This window comes from Camelus dromedarius, chromosome 10 (assembly GCF_036321535.1).
Source record: "Camelus dromedarius isolate mCamDro1 chromosome 10, mCamDro1.pat, whole genome shotgun sequence".
NCBI classification, from domain to species: Eukaryota; Metazoa; Chordata; class Mammalia; order Artiodactyla; family Camelidae; genus Camelus; species Camelus dromedarius.
The window spans coordinates 78,296,343-78,320,804 of record NC_087445.1 but is presented as its reverse complement, the minus strand read 5'-3'; the positions used below and the strand labels follow the sequence as shown (position 1 = coordinate 78,320,804).

The 24,462-nt window shown below is 61.9% G+C and overlaps 2 protein-coding genes across 5 annotated transcripts; both read right to left on the bottom strand.

Annotated features, from left to right (window-relative positions):
- Window positions 1-177: 177 nt before the first annotated feature.
- Window positions 178-11,356, bottom strand: MAN1B1 (mannosidase alpha class 1B member 1). Of its 3 annotated transcripts, none has more exons than XM_064490792.1 (13): window positions 11,058-11,356; window positions 10,494-10,602; window positions 9,696-9,808; window positions 7,926-8,062; window positions 7,555-7,664; window positions 6,795-6,980; window positions 5,944-6,092; window positions 5,401-5,553; window positions 3,235-3,425; window positions 2,681-2,801; window positions 1,961-2,158; window positions 1,748-1,879; window positions 178-1,071 (listed from the first exon to the last, which is right to left on the bottom strand). In XM_064490792.1, exons 1-13 carry the CDS (start codon window positions 11,169-11,171, stop codon window positions 868-870), a joined length of 1,917 nt encoding a protein of 638 aa, XP_064346862.1. In that variant the 5' UTR covers window positions 11,172-11,356; the 3' UTR covers window positions 178-867. The 3 variants fall into 3 exon arrangements, with proteins under 3 accessions (XP_064346862.1, XP_064346861.1, XP_064346860.1); XM_064490791.1 differs by having other exon boundaries at window positions 5,401-5,589; window positions 7,926-8,059; window positions 11,058-11,355; XM_064490790.1 differs by having other exon boundaries at window positions 5,401-5,589; window positions 11,058-11,354.
- Window positions 11,357-15,285: 3,929 nt separating this feature from the next.
- On the bottom strand, window positions 15,286-22,942 carry UAP1L1 (UDP-N-acetylglucosamine pyrophosphorylase 1 like 1). 2 transcript variants are annotated; one of them, XM_031450985.2, is made up of 9 exons: window positions 22,598-22,942; window positions 21,718-21,922; window positions 21,321-21,496; window positions 20,835-21,007; window positions 20,501-20,694; window positions 19,969-20,109; window positions 19,234-19,419; window positions 18,558-18,624; window positions 15,286-18,082 (listed from the first exon to the last, which is right to left on the bottom strand). In XM_031450985.2, the coding sequence occupies exons 1-9, from the start codon at window positions 22,884-22,886 to the stop codon at window positions 17,999-18,001; spliced, it is 1,515 nt and encodes a 504-aa protein (XP_031306845.2). In that variant the 5' UTR covers window positions 22,887-22,942; the 3' UTR covers window positions 15,286-17,998. The 2 variants fall into 2 exon arrangements, with proteins under 2 accessions (XP_031306845.2, XP_064346863.1); XM_064490793.1 differs by having other exon boundaries at window positions 15,286-18,624.
- Window positions 22,943-24,462: the final 1,520 nt, after the last annotated feature.

Here is a 24,462-nt window from a genome sequence, read left to right as displayed (position 1 = left end):
TGGCCATCACAGTGGCCATCACCTGCCCCGTACAGCCGACACGTCCAAAGTCCCGCCACTGCTGGCAGATGCAGAGCTGACCTGTGGACCAAAGTGAGCCTGACCCAACTACTGCCCATCACTTCCACAGTGCACTTTCAGGGAGCCAAGACTTGTTTGAAGACAGCAGACACCAGATGGAACAAATGTACTTTTATCCCGACTGAAAGTCCATCTATTGGGCTGGCCTGGGAGCAGGTGACTTGCCCGCCCAGCCCCTCCCAGCCCGAGCAGGGCAGTGGGAGGATCCCTGAGTCCAACGTGTAAACACCACAGCCAGCCAGGAGCCCATATCCCCAGGTCACAGATGCCCCCAGACCCTCAGGTCAGGGCGTGTCCACAGGCTCTGAGACCCCAGGCTGAGCTGCACCCGGCTGTCCCCTCGGCTCCGGCCTCTGATCACATCCTGGGCTCCAGGGAGCAGAGTAGCCCCGGGTGACAGAGGCCCCAGGACACCCACAAAGCCCTTGCACGGCCGGGAGGAGGACAGTCGGGCCTCAGGAATGCAGTCAGAATTCGATTCTCTCAGGAGGAGGAAGGCTCCCGGGTGGGCAGGGCCTCCCCGAATCACAGCGCTCATTTACTCCTGTCTGTTCCTGACGGTGTCCTGATGAGAACCAGGCGAGGAGCCGGGCCCAGCGGCCGCCCCGAGCACCTACGGGGCCCCAACACGTCCCGGCCCTGTCGCCCACGAGGCCGCTGCCGTCAATCCGGCCTGGAGCACGTCCAGCCAGCTGGGCGGACATGGCACAGCCAAGGTCAGGGTCAGGGTCCTGATGACAGGAAGTGTGGGCCCGTGGGCAGCGCCCACTCGGGAGTCGTCCCGCCCTAGGCGGGGGCCCAGATGGGCAGGGGGTGAGCCTCGGTGTTGAACACGTAGGTGTCCAGGCTGAGCAGGTTTGGGTCGTCAGAGAAGAGCAGGTACAGGTACTTGAGCGTCTCCCCCAGAAAGAAGCTCTCCATCTTGTCCCTGGGCTGGGGATTGCTGGGGTCCTGCACATTGCTGATGGAGGAGTAGCCGCCCGAGGGGATCTGCACGAGAGCCCAGGCCTCAGCATCAGGACTGCGGGCTCGGCCCTCTCGAGGGCGGCCAGCCAGAGGCACCCTCTGAAGGCCCCTTCCCACCGCAGCACACACAGTCCCCCAGGGCAGGGACTGGAATGGGGAGATCACCGGGGCCTACAGGGGAACCTGCCGCCCTGGTGGTCAGCCAGCGTTCCTCTGGACGCCCCTGGGGGATGCCAGCAGCCCTCAAGTGACCAGATGGAAAGGGCCTTGGAGGTCTTGCAAAGGCCTTGAGGTCACGTGATGGGAGTAGACTGCACGGCCTCATATGCCACAGGGCAAGGGTCAAATGACCTCTGAGCTGTGGCCCCACCTGTGAGACGGGCAGCCAAGCCTGAGCACAGTGCGGGTGGCGCCATGGTCATGGCAGCCGTCCTGGGGAGCAGCAGCCCAGAGGTCACCCCAGGTGCAAACATGCTGTGCAGGCCACTCAGAGGACCCAGGAGGGACACGCTCCGTGCACCTCAGGCCCCTGCAGGGACCCTCGCCACACATGCCGGCCCCCTGCCCCTGGGTCGTGTGCACCCTGGGCCTCGAGGGACGTGCCGGGCAGCCGGGCCCTCCTGGCCAGGGTGTGGTCCCCTGGAGGCCACAGCGAGCCTGGCCGGCCCCCCTAGCCCCAGGCAGGTGGCCAGGGGCTCACCCTCGTGTAGGTGTTGAAGCTCTGCAGGATGTCCCAGCCCCAGTCCTGGTACTTGCGGTCGCCCGTGAAGCGGTACAGGTAGAACAAGCTCTCCACCGTCTCGGGCCGCAGCAGGTTGTGTCTGTCGGCCGCCTGGGGAGGAGCACGCGCTTTGGGTGAGCCCCGGCCACGCCACGCCGCGCCACGGCCCGAGCGCGCCCCGGCCTGGCCCACCTTCACCAGCACGTCCTTCCGGGCCGGCTGCGGGGACAGGTTGAAGTGCACGATCTCGGGGCTCAGCCCCGTCTCCATCTGACGGTTCATCTGATAGCAGGTGTCCATGAGTGCCCGGGCCAGCTCCATATGGTCGGCGGGCAGGCCGTGGTGGGCGCCCAGAGCCAGCGTCCCTGGCAGGAAGCACACCAGGTGGTCCTGAAATCAGAGGGTCTCCTCACCACTGGGGAGCCTGCAGCCACATGGACTCCACACTGGGTCCAGCGCCATCTCAGGCCACCCACGTCCCCATGAGGCAGCAGGCCTGGGTGCGTGTGACATACATGGTGGCAGAGCACCTGGGGCAAACAGTGGGCAGGGGAGAAGCAGCCGGAAGGACCCCCGCCTCCCGGGTCTCCCCCCTCTCCCTGCCCCAAACGCCGATGGAGCACAGGCTGCAGGAGGTGGGGGAGCTGGACCCCCTGGGGGAGAGGGAGGGACCTGCGGGGAGAAGAGGGCTCTGGGGAAGGCGGCCTGGCACCCCACAGACCTCAGCTCCCAGGCCGTCACAGGACAGCCCAGGCCGGGTAGCCCACGTCCCCCTGTGACAGCTCACACTCCGCGGTCAGAAGTGCGTGGTTCCCTCTAACATCCAGACTCTTGGAGCCTTGATACGTCAAGGACAAAGGAAGGGGCCTGAAGCCCCCCAGACTGGACCCCCTGGACCGCCCTCCCGCTCACCATCTTGGCGCTGAAGCGGCCGTGGGTGAGCTCCCCCACGAAGGTGAGCTTCGTTGGCTCGGACCTGCGCAGCAGGTGCCTCTTGATTCCCTCCACAGCTTCGAGGTAGTCCTCCAGCAGCCTGTGGGGACCAGCAGGTCGTGTGTGCGCACGCCAGGTGGGTGCACGGCCCCTGGGACCCGACGAGCCCACCCAGCTCTGGGGAATGCAGCCCCCACCCCCGATTCCGGGGCGCATCACCCCTGGGCTTGAGCCTGAGGCGAGTCCAGCTCCCGAAGGAGGCTGTATCTGCCCTCTGCACACTGTGGGACAGCTGCTCCACGGCTGTCCGGGGAAGCCTGAATTTCACGTGAGAGTGAAAATGCGCGTGACGAGGCCCACAGGTGCCTGGCTGCCTTGCTCCGGGCACCGCCGGGCAGAGCCACGGGCCTGCTGAGCCTGGACCGCGGGGGCCGGCCACGCCCACCCCCTGCAGACAGGCCGGGCCAGGGAGGGGCCCGGGAGCGGGGGACCTGGGACCTGGGGACCCGCCCGAGGCAGAAAGCAGGCCTCACTGCGGCTCCTTCTTCCCGCCCTGGATCCACTGCTTCAGCAGGTACTCGTAGTAGCTGTCGGCCCTGGCGCCCAAGGTGAACACGCCCAGGTGGGTGAAGAGGCCGCTGTGCGTATTGATGAACATGGGCACCAGCCCGTCCTTCTTCCCCGAAAGGGAGTGGATGTGCCTCGTCACCTCCTCCGCGGCCTCCTGGGCAGACAAGAGGAGGTGCGGCTGAGGACCGGGCAGTCGCAGGGGGCTGCGTGCGCTCTGCCCCTGGTGGCTGATCCCTCCTCCATGGACACCCAGGCGGGGCCTCTGAAGAAGGATGCACCCCGCAGGGCAGGCAGGTCTGCGCCCTCCGAGGCGACGGGGCTGAGTGTGTCCTCTCAACAGGTCTCGGCCCCGCCGCAGGGGCCGGGGTCTGAAGACCACAGCCAGGCTCGGCGGGACCACCTGCCCAGGACGGCCACAGGCTCCTGCTTCCCACGGGGTGGGCAGGCACACCGGCTCTGGCCCCTGGGTTGCTGCCGAAGACACTGACCGCCTCGGAGCCCTCATCCACCTGGTGAACTCCTATTCACCCTTCAAAACCTAAGCAGCCCGGGCTCCTCTGAGGTCACCTGTCTAGCCTGGGCAGCACCGTGTGTCTGTGCTGCCACAGCTCTGTGCACATTTTATCACAGTCCTCAGGACCCTGCAGGGGTGATTCCTGGTCTCCACCCGACACACACCCCCACACCAATTCAGACAATTCTCTGGGGAGCGGGGTGGGGGCTGCCTGATGCCTTTTTGATCCCCAGCAACAGCCAAAGCCCGGCAGCATGCGGGTGCGGGGTGGGCATCTCCTGACAAGTGTTAGCACACCCACAGCGCAAGAGAAGATGGCAAGCTCAGTCCGACCACGGGCAAGGGACCTGAGAACGCCGTTCTACACAAAAACACACAGAGGCCGCCAAGTAAACCGAAGAGGCACCGCTGCTCATGATAAGGGTTAAATCCAAAAGGAGACACCATCACACACCCCTCACGAGGTTTACCTTAAAGACAGAAAAAACAGTGCTGGCTGGCTGGAGAAAAACAGAAGCTCCGTGCAGGGAGGGAACTGCGGACAGGAAACTGTTCTCACTGACCCAAGTGGCAAGGAAGTCACGAGCTCAGTAACAGGAAAAGACTGAAGAGGCCCTGCCTGGCGTCACGGAGGGAAGGGCCCGAGAGGCACCACACCCGTGAAAGCACGCCGACTGACGGACCAGACAGGCGGGCCGGGGTCGGGCTTAACGTTTGCTGTTCAGAGGGGCAACGTCTACAGGGAGGAGCCGAGTGTGGCGGGCAGGGGCTGAGGAAGGGCCCAGGGGGACAGTCACAGAGTCCGGGCTCCCCCTGGGGCCTGGCCTGGCCTGGCCGGAGATGATGGTGTTGGCCGCGAAGTATGAGTGCACTGCGACCTGCAAAGGAAAGTCACGACTTCCTGCTGTCTAAACTGTGTCTCAGTTTCCCAAAAAAAAAAAAAAAAAAAAAAGCTGATGGAACACAGGTCAAATTTAGAGGACACACACTTGCTGAAGGTTCACCCTCAAGAGAAGAGGCCCTTCCAACGTGGGACAAACACAAACTGCTCAACACACTTGACACATTACAAACAACATAGGTGGACCCGCCATGCCTCTTCCACAAGCGCAGCCTGTCAACAGCAGGGCGCCCCATCGGAGGAGCTGATCCCGGCCACCCTCCCAGCACGGACGTGTACCCAGGGTCTGCTCCAGCTGCCATCCGCACAGAAGCGGCTACAAACAACTGGTGTCCGGACACACAGCCCAGAGAGGGCAGCCACGACAGAGGCGGCCCCCGCACAGGCTGCAGGTGGACACAGGGCCACGCAGAGCACTGCGTGACAAGCCCCCAGCGCTGTCAGGGCCCTAAGGACACAAACAGGACAGTACAAACACAGGGCCGGGCAGAGGACTCACCCCCAGTCAGCGCCCTCAGGCCTATGCACCTGGTAGCAACGAGAAAACGGGACTCTCCAGAAAAAACAAACGCAGCAGGGGGTGGCCAACAACCAAACAACAGTGGTCTTAGGGGCCAGAATCCACGTCCCTGCGAGCCTGCACGGTCTTCCATGAGCCACGGCGCCTCCCGCACAAAACCTGCTCCAGCGAGAGACTCAGCGCTCCCTCCATACCTGAAACTTCTTAACTCCCGTGAGACGAGAGAGCTCTCGAAACTCCAGCTGAATGCTTGTCACCTCGGCCACCGTGCTGTCAGAGGTCCACCGGGGAGGATGCGCAGCGCCAGTGCCAATGTTTACATCGGAGTACGGGATCTTGGACGGTGTCTGGAACGCAGGCATTAGCCGATTTCCAAAATCCTCCTGACGCACAACACAGCGCTGAGTCAGCAACTCCTACACACGGTGGCCCCGTCTCCACACTACCACACTGACCCATCACCCGCTCCATCCAACTGAGCAGAGGGACGTTGAGTTTGCTGGCTTCACCCGGCCCCAGCACTCAATGGCAGCAAAACTGCTCTGAGGGAGGCTGCCTGCAGGCAGCAGGGGACAGGCAGGGCTGCTCCAGCTCAGGCCCGAGCACAGAGACTGGCTCCACGCACTGGAGGAGATGGAGCTGAAATAGCCCCCAACCCTTGAGGGAAGGAATGACTGCAGAACACTCGAGATTCGCGCTCCCCAGGGAGACAGCCGACCTGGTGCTGGGACACTCACAGCCTTCTGCAGGAAGAGGACGTCCCCTGACAGGTGGAAGGCGCTCAGGAGCCCCCCCAGGATCCGGATTGTGCTCTCAAACAGGTTGACGTCCACGTTTTTCTGAAACTCTAACTTCTTGGACACCCACTTCCTGGCTTCTTCAAATTCTAACACATGAAACAGAAGAGGCACAGGAAGGCAATCATAGTCCCAGCGCCCCCCTGACCACGGCCTCTGGCTCTACATGCATTCCCGTGTCTGCCTTTCCCTGCAGGGTCTCAACATCACTCCTAGTGCAGAGGCCCCGAGGCCTTAGTTCTGCAGACAGAAGGGAGGCAGCACGCAGCTGGGAAGCCCCTGCACGTGGGGGCACGTGCTCGTCACTCTAAGGCCAAGCTACACGGGACCACAGGAGTCACCACGTGGCAGGCAGTCTTCAGCCCAGTCGGAAACCTTAGAACAGCTTTAAGGTGCCAGTAGAGAAACAGCTAGAAACACATTATCTTCATGTAACCCAATCCCTGTGGCATAATAGCGGTGTCGGGGAAGACTTGGGGCGCCAGTGGCTGCGTCGGGTCACGGGTCACCCCCCCGAACCACAAGGCCCCTCCGATGCAACAGAAACATCCAGGGCCCACATTCGGCCCTCCAGGGGCCAGAAGGGACACCTGTCCTGAGCCAGCCCTGGACGCCTGGACGTAAGGGGACAAAGGAATTGCCCATGGCCAGCACGTCCACTCCTGGCACCCAGGAAGGGGGGATGTGCGGTCCAGAAGGGAAGAGCGCCACTTAGATCTCCTGGGCAAGGCTGGCCCACGGCCCGAGGGTCACCCACGGGGACCTGGCTGCACGGTAGACAGGAGAGATACCTTTCTTCAGACCCAAGATCCACATGGTGTCCAGGGCGTCGATCAGCGTGAGGCCGAGGCCGAACCACTCACTGAAGGACCTGGACACGGGCCTCAGCTCGTCGTGGCCCCAGGCGAACTTGCGGTACCCGGCCCACGCGTGGCGGAAGGCGTCGATCACGGCCTTCTGGCGCTCCTTGGGGGATGCTGGGGGGTAAGCCGGCTGTGAGGACCAGTCAGCACTGAGACCAGCTGCTCTGGTCCCACAGCGAGCGACGCAGATGGGGGGACACTGTCCAGGCCACAGGAAGCAGGGGACCGCAGTGAAGGCCAGGACGCTCAGTGCCGGACCTGGCCGCCAAGCCCGGCCGTCCACCTGCACCAGGGGCCTGGCAGGGGTGACCCTCCGGGGCGCCGGGACACTCAGGGAGCAAAGGTAACCGAAGCCCTGGAAGCAAGGCAGCTGTGCTGCGCGAAGTGGCTGTGAGGACGTCCAACGTGACAGGTGCCGGTGACCCGGACGAGAACACCTGAGAGCATCCCTCCCATGGCTGCAGGGCTGGACGCGGGATGACAGACCGTCCAGGACCCACGTGTCCTCACTAGCGCTCTAGTGTGTGCCTGGCCCCCGACGCCGGGCCCCCCGGGTGTCCCAGGCTGAGCAGCGCCCGGAGGCACAGCAGGCGCTGCACCGCCCGCCCCGCGGCGCCTCTGCGTGTCCACACCCCATCTCTGTCCAGATGCCCAGGTGAGGCCCGGGAGGGCGCAGGCGGGACCTTACCTGGCGGGTTCTGAATCCCGAGGGCCTGCGGGGAAGGCCTGGGGGGGCCCTCTGCCTTCCTAGAAGGGAGCTCGCTGCCCTGCTCTGGCTCCATCACTGCTCCCCTCCAGCTAGGAGGAGAGAAGGAAAAGCATTCAGAGCAGCTCAAGGGGGCAAATGCCCCGCGGTCGCTGCCCAACTCAGGCTCCCACGTGCCCTCCACGCGGCAGGACCGCGAGGAGGCGGGGCCCTGCCTCACCGGGCGCAGACTGTCTGCCTCAAAGGAGAACACACGGCAGACGTCACGCGGGTTCTCCCTGTTTTTCAGAAAAGCAAACAGCAAAGAGGCCAGCCTCCTGGTTGCTCACGTTCAGACCCGTCTGCCCGCGTACCTGATGGTTCTCTGCCCCTTTTCGTCCACCACCTCTGCCCTCCTCTCGGCCTCATCCTGCCCCCTGTCCTTGAAAGTTCTGTCGGGGGCTCTGATCTGCAGGTTGGGTGGTCCCCGTCGGAAATGCCTTGGAAGCTTCTGGACAAAAACAAGAGTCACTCCTGAAAGGGCGCACCTGCCGAGGAGCTGCTGTCCTTTTCCCCCGGGGGCGCTCTCTGCGGCCAGACCCCGCCGCGCGGAGTGCCGTGGGCCGGCTGTGCGGCTGTGCTGTCCCAGGGGAAGGTCTTTTCACTTCTCCTGCGATGTGCAGATTTGCGGGGAGCTCTGGGTACCCGGACGGAAGCTTTGCCGACGGGCGAGGACAGCCCGGGACAGCGGGCCAGCCCTGGCCTGGACGTTTACAGGCGTCAGACCCTAAGGGTGGCCAAGAAGGGGTAGAACCACCGTGTCCCCATGGGCGGAGCCGCAGAGAATGCTGTCGCCGGCCTGCGTCTGGGGCTCCCCAGCTTGGTCCTCGGAGTGCTGTGGCGGGGTGGCCGGGCAGCGGCAAAGCGCCGTGCGGGGAGCAGCCCCCATCCTGGCGCAGCCAGTCCCCACCAGTGGGTGTGCTCGGCCACTGCTCCGGGGAGAGAGGATCGCCTGCTTGTGAGCGGAAAACCCTTGCTCTTCGGGATCTGTGGCAGCCTCGGGAGAGGGTCTGTGAAGACATCTTCCTTGCAAAGATTCAAACCCCAGGAGCTGGGGCCCCTGGGCCAAGAGAAGGGGGCCTGGCCGAGACAAAGCACCGCGGCCAAAGTAGGCCTGGACGAGTGCTGGGGTCCGGGCGACAGAAGGTCTAAGAAGGTGGCCTCCAGAAGCCCAGCGTGCCCAAGGGGACTTGGGCCAGGGAAGAGGCACACACTCACCCCGTCACGTCCACGCCCCTCCTGGACACCAGCGCCCGGCTCATGGACATCGAGGTGTGGACGTGTGTCTTTCAGTTGGGGAAACGCGCCACCTTGTGCTTTCACACGACCGTGAAGGTCAGCGTGCGAGAGCGCGGCCGCAGGAGGGACAGAATGCATGTGGGCTCTCGAGGGGAGAAATCTGGCCTTTTCCACAGGCCCTCACGCCAGACACGGGAGAGCGGCCTCCTGGCTCTCCCCAGGGCAGCCCTGCAGGGTGTGAGCCAGCACCTGGCCCGGATCCCCTCCTGGCGGCCCCGGCACCCAGCCAGCAGGGGAGGCTCCCCAGGTGCACAGCTCCCAGTTCTCCAAGGCCAGCCCCCGAGCCACCTGCCTTTGGAGGGGTCCTTCCCTGGCTCTCTCGCTGACCTTGATGCCCTCTAGTCTCCACACCCTGCACTGCACGCGTGGAGCTGCCGCAGAGCTAGGCCTGGCCCTTTCCTCCAGCCTTTGTGGACGCCACGCACCCCTGCACCTGAGCACTCCCAAACCTGTATCCCAGGACGCAACTCTGACCCTCGGGGCCCCCACACCTCCGTCTGGGCACAGCCCGGGCCAGGACCTCCCAGAGAGAAGGGATGGGTTTTGTTCACACCCTGCCGGGGTCCGGCCCGGCAGGTGTGCAAGTAAGACGAGCAAAGAACATCCCTCCTCCTTTCCCTGCTACCACTTGTCCGACCAGCCCTGAGCAAGGAGGGTGAGGTTAAAGCCTGCAACAGACGGGAGAAAAAGAGTTCTCCCCAGTCTGCCTGAAACAGCACGTACTGCTCTGAAGTGCTTCCGGAACGGACCCGCTTACAACTCCACACACAGTGCATTCAAAGTACCTGCGGTGAGAGCCCCGGGAAGGTTTCTGGGTGAGCGTCTGCTTTCTGAGGGGCTGGCAGGACCGGTGGGTTTGCTGGTCTCATCCTCTGCCCTTCCGCCGACCTGTTCTCGGCTGAACAAGAGAACCTGTTTTATCTCAAATCCGCCACGAGGCCTGCAGGAGGTTCAGAGCACGCCGAGGACAACGTCCACACACGTGTTACTCCCTGCACAAGGACGTGGGGGACCTCAGAAGAGGCGCCAAAGGAAGCCAAGAATGGCCAAAGGGAATCCAACCTTTCCCAAAGCGCCTGGCGGTCCCGACGCCCACCCCACAGCACACAACACTCCCCTCGCAGTTTCGGTCTCAGCACGTATGGATGGTGGCAAGCGGGCAGTCTGCTCGAGCACCCACAGGGCCTTTAGTTTTCCTCCTCCAGAGCAAGTTCAGAGGAGCTCGGGAGGGGTCCTCCGCGTGTGTGCCGGCACCCTGCCCGCTCCGTCCCCAGCGCCCGGCAGCACGCGTGAGGACGTTCCCGGAACGTGTCTGGACTGAGCCTCCACCCTCAGGACCTGCATCTCACCGTGAGACGGAGGAGCAGGTGCCAGCGCTTAACCAGACGCCTGGGAAACAGCCAGCCGGCCTCAAAGTGACCCCCACGTTGCAGCCAGGTGCTGGGGACGCTCTCGGCCTGTCTCTCCATTTCCATTTCCTGCCAGTCTGTGAGGTCCCCCTCCTGCAGCTGCGAGGTCGCTGCGCTACTGCCTAGTCACCCCCAGCCCCCTCAGCTGTCCTGTCAGGAGGGTGCCGCGGGTACCTGGCCACTGGTCAGACGTGCTGACGTAGGTCAGGAGGCCACAGAGCATCAGAAAGGCCAGCAGGAAGAGGATGGCGTTCCGCTGAAACCTGGACAGCTGCTTCCATTTCTGAGAGACGGGCAGAGAACGACACTGTTTACCGACAGTAACACAACGGGAAACCTCAACTGTGACAAACTCCGTGAGGACGAGGAGGAATTCAGAAGGTCCAGTGAGGAGCCCTGTTGGTTTTGAACTGGGGGAAGCTCCGTCTCAGCAGGGACCACACTGCAGCTGACACACGGCACTGGTGGCGCGATGCGAACGAAAACACACGTCGGAAGCGCTTCCGCCCCACGCATGGGCATTAAAGACGGGCAACTCTCGTGTCCCGGCTCAGGCCGGGCGGGCCTTGCCTCTGCCGAGATGTGCTGGGCCTCCGTCCCGCAGCCCGAGACCCGGGACAGCGGGACTCGCGTCCCGCGCCTCCGCACCCCGAGGCCCCCAAGCTCCGCCCGCCCGCGCATCCCGGCCCCTGCGGCTCTGGCCGGCTTCCCTCCCGGACGCGCGGGGCCCACGCTCACCCGCCAGCACGAGCGGCGTCGCCAGCCTTTGCTGCCGTCGTAGCCTCGGCTCGGAATCAGCGTCACCGAGATGAAGTCCCGCTGCGGCGCCGGGGGCGGCGGCGGCGGATACATGGTAGCGGCGGAGGCCCGCGGCTCCCCGCCCGCCTGCGGCGTCAGGACTCCGCGCTCTGAGCGGGTCCCGCAGGTCCACCAGTCCGACTCCCGCGAACGGCCATCGCAGCTCCGTCAGCTCCCTGCCCTGCGCGCCGCGCCGCCAATGCGCCTTCGCCGCGCCTTCGTAGTCTCTTCGCGCCTGCGCCCGTCGTCCCCGCCCCTGCGTGCGGCTCCACGGCCGCGCGTGCGTACGCGCGCCTCCGTCAGTGCGCGGTGACATCACTGCCGCCGTCGCTCGCTGCCCGCGCCTGCGCACGTCCGTCAGCAGTGCGTCCTTGGCTGCACGGTGGGAGGGGTTCCGCTGGTTCCCGTCTTACCCGGTCCCCGTCGTTGCGCCCACCTGCGCCCACGGCCCGGCTCCCTTGAGTGCCTCTGGGCGAGGAGGATCGGCCGTGCCTTCTCGGGGTTGCGGAGACCGCAGGCAGGTGTCCCACCTCCCCGCAGCGTTAGCAGGGAGTTCCTGCGCACACGGATCCCGGGCTCGACCCCGCGCCCCACCAGGTGGATTCGAGGAGGGTTCCCGGCAGTGCCCTAGGGAGACGGGGGCAGTGGGGCGGCTCAGCGGGAGGACCAGTCCAGCTGCAGCGGAGGGCAGGGCGGCTCTGGGCGTTTTCATCCATTGGACCTATCGGCCTGAAAAATAAAGTAGCCAGTTTAGCAAAATGAGGAGGCGAGTAAAGACTTGAAAACTATAGCAAACAATAGGAAGTCCAGCGACCCAGGAGAGGAATGTTACTCTACAGAGAAAAAAGGGAATTTGGGAGGCGCTGCTTTGTAGGAAAGTTCATTGGAGGTGTTGGCTTTAACAGTAAAAGAGCCAGTTATTTTGCCAGAAAAATGGGCCCCTTCAGTTATAGCAGAGAATTACAATTTGGGATAAGCACGCAATGGAAAAACTACAGGCAAGTGAGTAGAAACAACGGGGAGGAAAATTCGTTTGTACCTGAAAAAAAGGAAGTGAGTTATTTCGATAGTAGCCAGCTAGCCCTAAAAAAGTCTCGTAACTGGGGCTTAGTTTTCGGTTTGGGGCAGTTCAGATGTCTTGAAACCCACCTGGATGCAAACATCGTCCTTGTTTCAAGATCCTGTGCCCTAAATAGCAATCCCAACGTTGCCTAATTGCGGCCCTTGGCGCCTTTACGTCCCTTCAAGGCCAAAAGCCCTTACAGGTGGGTGCTGCTTTCTTAGGAAGAGGTTTGAGAGGGGGAGCTGGGAAGCAAATCATCTATACAGTTGGCCCTTGAATGATGTGGGGGTTCAGGGCGCCCCCCAACACACAGTCGAAATCCACGTATAAGTTTACAATCACCTCTGTGCATCTGCAGTCCCAAATCTGTGGATTCAAGCAGCAGTACCGTAGTATTTACTGAAAAAGGAAACCGCCTCTACGTGGACCTGCACACTTCAAACCCGTGTTGCCCAAAGGTCAACTGTACGTTGTAACAAATTTGAGCCTGCGAAAACTTCTCATCATCCTAATCAGAGCTCAAGGTTTGTGGGAAGTAGGAGGGATTTTCTGCAAAACCTGGGGCATTCCTGTCCAGATGCACTGTCATCTTTCCCAGGTGAAGGCCAGAAGATCCTGGGCGGCAGCCTCAGCTGGAGTCCTAAAGTGCGCACTGCACAGATCAGTTATGGGGACGTTTTTGCTTTCAGTAGGAAGGGTTGCTTGTAGAATGTGGGTGTTAAGAACGGGGTGTCAGGGGGTAGCAGTGCTGACTGTTGCTTGGAGATCCTGGAAAAACCTCCATCTGAGGCCACTAGGCTTTTCTCACAGGTTGAATAAGAGTATTGCAGGGACTGGTGCCAGGGGTAATGAGGCTCTGGGCCTTGTAATCCTCCTATGGGCTTTATATCTTGAAGGGCTTCTTTACTTTTAGGGGATTAGTTCCGGGGAGAGGTTATGAGGGACCTACTTGAATCTTGATGGGAGAATCACTGTGGATTTTGCCCCTGAGGAGCATGGTAGCCGGTTCAGTAGGAACAGATGGTCAGTGAGCGCCAGGGCCGTCGGAGACAGAGCAGAGCAGAGATGGCAGAGGGTCACTTAGTTCAGCTGGCTGGCCATTCTGATTGTTACCATCAAATTCTAGAATTACTTCCCTCTTTGGTATGAAAAATTCCAGCACGCTATTTTCTAAGACATCTTGAATGGGGCAGAGGAGCTAAGGAGGAAAGGGTGGATATCTCTCAAAGGGCCTATACCAGAGGGAACAGGTTCTGGGACAGGGCCCTGTTAGGGTTCACGGAGACCCTACTATTTGGACCGTATTTGTTCTCCGAGGCAGGGGCTGCTTTTTTGCAGGGAGCTGAGCACTGAAAGTGTGGTCCTTGGTGTCAGTAAGAGAGAGACTCATTCCCCGTCCGGAGAGGGGTCTCTCTGAGCTGCTGAGGGAGGGATGGGACGAGCCCTGTGAGAGAGGGTTTGGACAGCGCTGGGAAGGCTGGGGAGAGGCTGAGGCCCCTGAAGCTCTCAGGCCTGTGACGGTCTGTTCTGCAGTGTTCTGGCTTCTTCGGCAATAGTAGCAGAAACCAGGAGAGTTTTGTTTCTGTTTGGGGGCTTCCATTTGCTGCTGTTGGGAGTTGAGGGTTTCAGAGGTCTTTTGGCTGAATTCTCTAGGGTACAGGTGAGTTGCCCGGCTAAACTAACTAAATCTGGAATATTCCCATTCCGTCCTGGCCCTTTTAACCAGAAGGGACAGATCCCCATTCTGTCTGTCAGTGAACAGAGAGAGCTGAAGTCTACCTGAGTGGGTTCAGCCTCCCAAGGAAACCTGGAGTTCTCTTTCAAGACAACCTGAAGTTGGCTCTGACAGCCGTGGTCAGGCGTGTCAGTCTTCCCCTGCAATCCCGACAGTGTGCGTCCCCGTCAGCAGGCTTAGGAAAGACGTTTGAAATTGTTCGGTAAAGATCTCCGGCACGTCCTCGGGCCTCCTGTCAACAGTCAGGGGCTGTTTTTCCAAATCCCTTCCAGGATTTCCCCATCTGGCAAGTCATGCAATGTTGGGCCCAACCTTCACCGACAGTGATGAGGACTGATACAAATCTGAGAAGCCAGGTTGGTAAGATGGAATAATGTTAAATTCTTCAGCAAACCTGTGGGTGTCCTGAGTTACCTTTGGGAAGTCTTGGACTGTGGCTTGCAACTCAACTTAATTTAACTTAGGGAACGTAAAAACTAAGAATTTAGCGTTTGGACCCCCAGATGGGCGGGTCTTACTAAGCTCAGGGGAGGGGGAAGCGAAGAGAGGTTTGGAGAAAAGGGGGAGGTCAGCAAGGGGGTTAGAAGGAGGGCGTGGGGGGCACAGAGGGGGCGAGCGTGCGCAGAGGGGCAGGGAAGGTGGTGCTCGGGCCACAGGAGGGGGGGAGGGGGGCTCAGAAGCCACTTCGTCCTTTGTTTATTGGCGTCAGTTTAGGAGCGGTATTTCGCAAAGAGGCCACTTTAGACGCCTCAGGTACCGAAAAATAAGCATCGCGGGTGGGGAGGGTAGCAGCACGGCGGCGGAGCGCGTGCTGAGCGTGCGGGAGGCCCTGGGCCCCACCCCCAGCAGTTCCATCAGAGAGAAAAGTGAGCACCCCCTTCAGTCTGTGTAGGCTCAGGGCCGCAGCTTTCTGATTCGGTTCTGAAAGAAACAAGCTTGGGGAGGCCCAGAGTTCCCTGTGGTGGCCACTGGTGTTCTGAATTATTTTCGGTTAAGAGACCAGTTTTTCAGCATGAAACCAGCTGGGGCCACCCTTAGAGCATGTGGGCAACTGGGACCCCACTTCTCAGAGGTTTTCTCGAGAAAAAAAAAAAAAATCCTAGAAACCCAGTTCCAAAGGAGTTTTTACCCAAATTCCAGCGCACTTCCACCAGGGAGATCAGACACGCACTCAGCACAGGGATGAGGCCTCTGCACACGCAGCAAAAAGGAAACCATGCCCCCAAAGCTGGAGCGCTCAGCCAGAGCGAGGGCTCGAACCCAGGGCAGGCCTGCCAGATGAGCGGGAAGGGCTCGGGGAGCAGAGGCGGGGGCTCCTTCAGACCCCACTTCCGGACACCACGTGGCGTCAGCCTGAATGAGATAGCCACTTATTCTGCCAGCAGAAAGTTTATTTGGGAGTAACAGGAACTGGAACTCAGGACGTGCAAAGCATAGGCAGGTCCAGGGAGCAAAGAACAGGAACGTTATGGAGAAACGGGGGACGTCTGGCCTGCGGGAAAGTCCGCTGGAGGCGGCGGGGCACAGGTGCTGCTGCCGTGGAGGGAGTGAGGGAGCGGTTGTGTGGGCTCCCCCTTTGGGGCGTCCTGAGGATAGCAGGCTCCGGGACGCCCCCTGATGCTCCCCAGTGGGTGAGCCCACTGCTTCCTGCAGTCCTGTCCATGACATTCCTGGGTGTTACGGGAGCTCCTCGGTGCCTGCGCCTCCCGCTCAGCTCCTTGGCTTGTCTGAACCTGCTCCAGAAAGGCCTTCCTTCCCTCCTGCCCCTTCCTTTCTCAGGGCCGTCCCTGAGGTCTCTGTAGGTCTTACCCCACTCACAGCTCTGCTGGCAGTTCCAACAAGACCCTCAGGCACCCCTCCCTGCACAACCCCTTGTCAGGGACATGGTGGCAACTGGAGGACACAGTGCAGGAGGATGAGTCACGGGCTCTCAAAGCTGGGGGCGCAGGAGCCCATCCCTGGAGCCCTGGCTCAAGGGGCAGGTTCTGGGCCGGCCCCCAGGGTGCCTGACTCACTAGGTTGTCTCAGGCTCCCCTGAGAGCCTGGGCAGAGCTGGACGGGACTATGGGGCAGGGGGCAGCCCAGAGCAGCTTCAGCTCAGTGTGTGGGCTCTCGTCCCCAAAGGGCCCCCAGCAGGCTGCAGCCCTGGATGGAGGCAGACCTGTGAACACCCTGCACTGTTCCCACCACGTGTGCTGGTCAGAAACTGCACTTGCCAGGCCAGGGATCAATCACTGTACCTGGGGTTTACTGGGAGCCCCCCACACTGTGGAAAACCAAGTTTGGCAGTCTCTCAAAACTCAGTTATTTTATTAGCAGTTGTCTGGGTGAGAGGTGGTGTGGGGTGTGGTTACGAGGGAGGCAGGAGGGAGGTCTTTGTGGTGATGGCACCAACTGACCTTGCTGCCTCTTGAATGCAGAGTGGGCACAGGGAGCCACACCTGCGACAAATGGCTCAGCTCTACCAATGTCTCCTGCCTCGCGGCATCCTCCAACCACATAGGATGCAAACATTATGGGAACTCGGGGAAGGGTGCCCTGGACCTCGCTGTGCTGTTTGAGACTCTATGTAAAGATATAATAAAAAGTTTACTGACTTGAAAATAAAGTTTTTCCAAAAGCAAGCTGTTTCAATAGCTTACCCAACTATCTCTACCTGTGTAGAAAAGAGCTTGCCCGGGTGTCCCACTGGGACTGGGGCGGTACCCAGCACCACGGCCTCTGCCCAAGGGACCCTCCTCTGCCCAGGCCCTCTGCTCGCCTGTGGAGCAGCCGGGAGGGCACTAAGGCACGGGGCTCAATTCTGAGTCTGAGAAGCCCAGCAGGGCCTGGGTGGGGCAGTGTCGTCCCCTGGGCTTTGGGCAGGGCCCTGACCCCACCGTCACGCCCAGGATGGGATGTGTGGACGCAGCCACCGTCCGCTCCAGGCTACTGGAGGGACCGTTGCATCTGAACCCACCCCTGGATAACACCCTTCCCTGGGGAAGCCATGGCTCCACATGGGCCGTGCGCTGAGGTGGAGCGGGGAGCGGGCAGGCAGCCTCTGCCAAGCAGCGACATGTTTTGTGACACTCATCACATCAGGAGGAAGAGGTAGGTGCCACTGTGTTGCTCTCCAGAGCAGCAAAGCCAGGGAGGGGCGAGGGTCCAGGGTCAGCTGGTGTCTCCCGGCCTCAGCCGGGCTGCAGCGCTGCAGCAAGGGCGCCCTGGCCCCGAATGTGGAGGCTGTTTCCCCTTCCCAACCCCCAACACGGGAGGGAGGGGGGGGGGCATGAGCACCAAAATCTGTCAGAGCGACAGGCATGCTGGGCAAAGGGTGGCACTGCCCTCCTGGTTCAACTCCTGTTAATCAGCCCCAACAGGAGGCCACCAGTATTGGTCCCACTGGTTCCTGGGGGAGCACCAACCCAGCAGCCTAAACCGGCTGCAGAAGAGAGACCAAGGGGCTGAGGCCTTGGATAGCAGAAATCGAGAGAACTCAGTCTCCAGTGCGCAGGCCCAGCTCCTGGGGAGCATGCTCCCCTGGTGCAGCTGGCCCGTCACTGGGATGATCGGACGCCTGCTGCTGCCGGCCTCAGCTGGGCGGGGACAGGGCTGGGCCACGACCCCCAAGTTCAGCTGCCAGGGAGGGAGGGACAGCCCCTTCAAACACGGCACCCTGGAGGGAAAGACGTCGTCCCCCTCCTCTGTCTGCAGAAGAGCTCGGGGTGGCTGGTGCTCCTCACCACGGGGTCTGGGTGTGGGGCCGAGGAGCCACCACCATTCTGTCCAGGCACTCCTCCCCCAGAGCTCACCCTAGCCTCCTTTGAGCCCCACTGTCCGAGGTCCTGAGTCCCTCAGACCCCATGGCCAGGAGGGAAGCTGGAGAGCCCGTGCTGGCCCACAGCAGGGCAGAGTCGCTTGTGTCCAGGGGACCCAGCGATGGGAGAGTCCCCAGTGTCGTGGAGGAGACCAGCACGCTTCCCTCTGTGCTCCACGTTCCGCAGGCCGGAAACGCCTGGCAGCCTGCTTTCCCACCCAGAGCCCTGGCTGGGGCTGCGTCCTCACCCGTGGGGACCCGGGGCTGGCAGGGCCAGGAGCGAGTCAGGGCTGCAGTGCCCTGGCCTGGTTCTCGTCCAGGATGAACGGGGACCTGAACTCCCGGCCTTGCAGATACACCTCCAGACCCTGGAAACAAGCAAGTCATGACATCCAAGTGTCCACCTCTTTTGGCCCCGGGGTGGGGGGTGGGGTTCCAATTCAGTCTGGAGCCAGTGAGGGACAGGGCCAGAGAGGCTCCCAGGAACAGGAGTTGGATGCCTCCCCGAGACCTCAGGCCAGCATAAGCCCTCCCACAAGCTCCGGCCAGGACTTACCAGAGAAGGGAAGACGCGGCGCTGCCCGCCCAGTGGGGCTCCCACGGAAGCCCAGCTGGCCGCCCCAGCCGCAGACCGGCCTGCTTGTTCTCCCAACCCTCCCAGGCCTCTGGACACCTCACCACGCCCCACATCCTGGAAAGTCCTCCGCAAGCTGAGGGACTACTTACCCCACCGGTCAACCAGCGCAGAGCTGTGTCTTCCCCCCGGCACCCTCCTCGCCCTGGCCCTCCTCTGATCACGCAAGCCCCACCCCAGAAGACCCAGACAGGCCGGGTGGCTCTCACCTCTCCAGAGTACGACACCAAGGGCGAGATCTCACAGACGGCTGCAGGTTCTCCGCTGCTGGGCAGGCTGCGGGAGCCCGCCTGTCAGCATCTGTGCTGGGATGCGCACCCCGGCACCACCCGCCCCAGCACCACCCACCACAGGAGCCGGCCCAGCCCCTGCCTGGCCCAGCAGGCTGTCCACCACACACTCTGCCCTGTCTCGGCAATCTCCTTTTTCTCTGGACACCAGAGCCCTGGGCACTGCCTCACCTGAGAAATAGGCCCTGATTTGGGCTGGAAAACACCCCTCCACCCCCCGCAGGCATCCCAGAGCCTGTGCAGCCAGGTTAGGTGGTGGCCGTGGACAACTGGGGAGGTGGACACCTAAGGGCCTTTTCTTTCCCAGCCCTGAAAGGAGATCTGCCCACTGCTTTCTGTTTGTCGGGGCTGGGTCTCGGCTTCAAAGAACTTCTGAATAAGCAGGGGAGGGTGCGGTCCCCACTTACCCCAGGGCCCTGAGCAGACTTCAGAGGGCTGGGCCAAAAGGCCGCAGGGGCAGGCACCACGGCCAGGCTGGGCACACGGCCCCGGCACTTGGTGCGGTGCTGGGCAGAAGCCCCCACCCCAGCTTAGACAGCGGCAGCGCCAGCAGGGCACCGGGGCTGTAACACCCTGACTCCCTTGTCCCGCTCACCTTGGCTGCTCTGGGAGCTGGGCTCCATGTGGACCCAGGAAACGGGCTCCCGCCTGCAGGGCCCACCGGTAGTGCTGAGCAAGCAGGGCTCGCCGGGCCGTGGAGGGGTTGTCCCTGTCGGCCGAATCTGCATTCTTCAGTGGGGAGAACTCCTCCTCCCGCAGCACTTGAAAGGCCACAAAGTTCCTGGTGGGGAAAATAGCTGAGGACTCAATGTCCTGGCCCACAGGCCCTGGTCCTGGGCAACTGAGGGCCAGACCAGGTTACAGTGACGAAGTGGGGGGCTGTTTTGTGGGCAGCAGGCCAGGGAGGGCCCCACAGGCACTGCATGAGTCTTTGTTCCTGAGCCCCCCAGAGCTACCTGAAGTCCTCCCTTCGCTCCCCTTCCCACCAGCCAGAACCTGGGACCCCACAGGGAGGACCAAATATCCTGGGAGCCCCCAGCAACCCCACCTGGAAACAGCTTTGAGCCCCAGGCCAGGAGCAGATGGTGGGTTCAGCAGGGGACACAGGTGTCTCCCAAAATGCACAACCTAAAGGGCTCTGGCTGCCCCAGATGGTCCCTATGCTCACACCCCCAGTGCCTTTCCTCTGGCCTTCTCTCCCTGAGACCCACCTGCACCCCCCAGCCCCCTACTGTGAAGCCCTCAGCCTCCACTTCCCTGCCAGGCTGGGTCTCAGAAGCCACCACTGGGACAAGAAGGGAAAAAGGAAAAAGCAAAGGACTTCGCTAACCTGGCAAACGGCAGCACATCAAACACGAACTTCTCCATCTTTATTCCATTTGGCTTGAGCGGCTTTACTGGATTCCCCTCCTCGTCCACGTAGGGGACCTTTTTCACAGCCACGTGTGGCTTCAGCAAGGGCTCGAACTCCCTGGGGACAAGAGGACAAGGGAGGAAAGACGCAGTTCAGACAGGACACTCTGGAGCCCCCTGGAGCTGGGGCAGGCGGGCAAGTGGACACACCCAGCACAGAGCAGTGGGGGCCAAGCCACGTCGCTGGGAGGGTAAGACAGTCTCCTGCAACCTCACATGAGAGCCAGGCACCATCCGCCACATCCCTGCCCAAGTGCAGAGGCAACCGCAAAGCCATGGGGTGGGCAACAGCCACTCCACCGGAGGAGGGCCAGGCCAACTCTGGTGCCTCCTGCTTGCTGAAACTCAAGCCCCTTTCTCCACCTCAATCCACAGCCCCACCCAGATCAGGTCTGCCCCAATCCCCGTGGCCTGGCTGGCCAGCACCCACAGCTCCCTGCCGCGCACACCTGGTGACCCTCTGGAGGAAGTCTCGGGTGAAGAAGTGGTTGCAGATATTGCCTGCGTTGTAGAGCAGGCCCCCACCCGGCGCACGAAGCCGCGCGGTCTCAGGGCTGATCTCGCTGTACTCCACCACCTGGGGGACGCCGTCCACCTGGCACACCACGCCCACCGGCTCCTCGGGGTACGCTTTTTCCACCACCTGCGGCCCATGGGATGGGCTGGGATGGCTGACTGGGGCGGCGCAAGGTGGGCTGGGAGGAGGGCGGGGGCAAGGGGCGGGGCTGAAGTGAGACGCATGGGGAAGGGGGCGGAGCAAGGCGGGGAGGCGTGCAGACTCACCTTGGCGCCACAGTCTGCGCCGCGCAGGACACAGAAGCCGATGAAGACCGGGTCGGCCAGCCGCACCAGGATGTTATCCACACAGTACACGTGCACAAACTCCACTCCTCGCCGCTCCATGTCCTCTAAAATCTGGTGGTCCGCCAGCGCGCAGTACAGGCCCCCGTTGCCATCTGCGGAGGGAGAAAGGGATGGGCCTTGCGAGGCTTCCAGCCAGGCCTCAGCCAGCTAGTTGAGGGCATGCGAGAGGCAGGGGAGGCCCCTCGGGGCTGGACCTTGTGCCTGAGGCAGCTCTCTGTCACTATCGAAGTGGCCCTGTGGTTGTTCCATGTGACAGACTGGCATCAAGGCCCAGAGAGGGGAAGCCACTGGCTCAGGACCACACATCCTCGGGGCAGCATATTCTGGCCTCCATCCGGGGTCTCCTGACCCCTAGCTAGCTTCACATTCCAGGCGTACCCTCCCTGCCTCAGGGATGGGGCGTACCTGGGGCCATGGCAACCTTGTCTTTCCGCTCCAAGATGGCCCTGCCATCGAAGGTCACAGCAGGCAGCATGCGCTGCTCAAACATGACCACGTTGTTGGGGTCCAGGTGGAAGAAGTCATGCTCCTTGAAGAACTCGGCCGTGGGCCCAAGCGTGAACTCACTGGTCATGATGTACCTGCAAGCAGAGGCAAGGGTCAGGGTTAGTCTGCCTTTCGGGGGGTCTGGCCCCCCGATGGATGGGGCTGGCATCAGGGCCCAGTCTTAGGGCAGTGGTCAGGCCTCTGTCTGGGTGGGCACTGGGCTGTCAGGGGTTGGGGTTCAAGTCATCGTGGGGGCAGGACTGGGGCTACGTGGGGCAGGTCACTCTGGGGCCAAGGTAAGGCAGAGAGGGCACACCAGGGCACTGTGCAGCGGGTCCCACAGCGTTCGCCAGCCAGCTGCTCCACCCTCCGAATCCGTTCTGCCTGCAGCTGATACAGGGTCTTCTGGCTGGGCAGCCCCACCTGATACATGCCCTTGGGGTAGGTCACGCCCAGGCGAGTGCCCTGCCCACCAGCCAGCAGCAGCACGGCCACCTTGTTCAGGGCGATCTGGTGGAAACCTGGGGGCATGGGGTACCATGAGGGGGTGCCTGGAACCCACCACACAACCGCCCCTTCATTTCAGAGCAAATCAAGCTTGTGCCTGGGACTATGAGATGTCTGACAGACACAGAAGACAAATTTCCAGGTAACATTCTGATCTGGGCCACAGCCTCATCCACACCTAACCTTGCCCTGACCCTGCTGAGGTTCTGACAACGTCCTCCTGGGTTCATTGCCAACCTGGGTCCTTCAGAAGAAACACTGGGTCAGCCTGGCCAGAAGGGTACAGCTGGGGCCCTGGGAAGTCTCCCCTCCAGGAATAACTGCCTCACATCCAGGCCAAGAAGCTAGAGTGCACCTGTGCCGGGCGCGAAAAGGAGCGTGTGCAAGTGTCCGAGAGGTCCCCTGCTGTCAATATGTGGGCTGGGCAGCTGGCCACCCAGATGTGCTCATGCACAAAGCATTCTCCCCAGGGAATGCGGCCAGGGGGCGGCTGCCAGCTTGGCAGCGCTCAAGGCTCATATCATACCCCAGTTGCGAGCTGGTACGTATGAAAAGGGTTGGCACTTTCACGAAGGCAAGCTAAACTTTACCAAGTACAACTTCTCCTCTCGCCCCGCTCTGCGGGCGAGGCCCCCTTCAGGCCAAGAGCGCCCGCCGCCTGGATCCCCGCCCCGCCCCACCCAGCCTACCTTCCTCCTCCCAGAGCCGCCGCGACTGGGGGTCGCCCCCGCTCGCGGTGCCCATGCGCTCGGGAGGCAGAGGCCGTAGGCGTGCGGCCAGCTCGGGTGGAGGGCCAGAGGGGTGCGCGCGGGCGGCAGCCGCGCGCCGGCAGTGCTCGCCCAGCGCCTCGGGCTCCAGCGGTTCCAACTGGGCCAGCAGCGCGGCGCGCGGCCCGGGAGCCAGTTCGGCGCAGAAGCGCAGGAGGTGCTCTTGGCCGGCGCGCTGCAGCCGGGCGCGAATGTCCCGCTCTGAAGCCATGTCGCCGCCGCCGCTGCCGCCGCCGGCCTCGCTGGCACTCGTGACCGGAGCGCTCCGACCAGTGTCACGGGACTCAGAGGGCGGTGCCGAGCCCAGCGTGGGCGGGCCCAGGGCGCCCCGCCTTAACCCCGCCCCGGCCCGCCCCGGCCCGCCCCGGCCAGGTCAAGGATCCCCCACCCACCCGCCTCTCTTCCGCCCCGACTTCGCCCCGGCCCCGCCCCCTGAGTCCCCTCCTCTCTTCCTCCCCCGGAGGCCACTCCGGGCCCCGCCCCTGCCCGCTCAGGCGCTGGAGGGCTGACTGCAGTTCTAATGACCCCAACCCCGGCTCCCAGCCCTGAAGGGCAGGGCACCCGAGGGGGTTAGGGTCTGTCCCTGCCCGTGGCCACGTTTGCATTTACCAAGACTCCTAGCACCAGGGACAACAGTCCAGGGGCTCAGTGAAGAGGCCAGTAGGCTCAGGGCTGGGCTGAGCTGGGAAGGAGAGAGCCACACCATCAGCAGGGCGGGAAGTCTGGATATCACCAAAGCCCCCAGAAGGCCACACTGCATCCCGAGGGGCTGCCTACTTCACACGCCTCCTCCTTCCCGTTGCCCTGTGACCAGAACCCAACCATGCAGGGGCTGCTCCTCCCTTGCCTTGTAATTGTAGCTATTGGGTTTTAAATACCTTGCTGTTTATAAGCTTCCTTGTGAAAAATATGAGAGTAGCTTCAGCCACATGGAGACAAAACTTCCTTTTAGAAACTAACTTTATTAAGTCTAGAAGTAATACATGAACTTGTTTTAAAACAAGTTCAGATGGTGCTCTAAGAGCCAGAATGAGAAGTGAGATGTCCCCCAGCCTGTTCCAGCTAACCCCTGTTAAGACAATTGTGTCTCCTTGCCAGCAGCTTCTGCCCATAGATCCCCACCCCCTGCACAAACCGGTCCTGGGTGAGGAGGCAGAGCTTTACAGCAGGCTAGAGGCCTGCTATAGTTCTCATGGACCTGAAAGAAGTAGGCCTGCCTCAGGGCCTTTGCACTTGCTGTCTCCCCTACCTGGATGGCTCGTCCACACAAAGTCACGTGCCTTCCTGCCCCACTTTGCCAGATGTCTCCTCACAGGTCTTACTGTGGGGAGACCCTCTCATCCTTTTCTGCTCCTTCCAGCTTTTCTCCATTCTCTGCTTCCTGACTTCCCCTTGAGAAGTAAACTCCACGAGAGCTGGACGTTTTTCGGCTCACTGCTCCACCCCATCACTTTAGAGCAATGCCTAGCACACAGTAGGCACTCAGAAAATGTTTGTTAATGTAATGAATGTGTTGGATCCCACACATAGCACAGTGACTGGGCCATCCAAGTGTTTGAGAGCACGTGCTGAATGAGTGGACGTTCTGCTCCAATAGTCTGGCAGTTATAGGTGGTCTGGCGCATGTTGGAGGTGGGGGTGTGGGTGGGAGGCAGGGAACCAGGGAGCAGAGAGGGCTCCATATGCCAGGCCAGAGTCCATGGGAATTCTTATTGCCCCTGCACCTGTGCCCACAACATGAACTTGGGGTCCATCTTGGGGTAACCCCTAAATCCCAACTCAAGGTG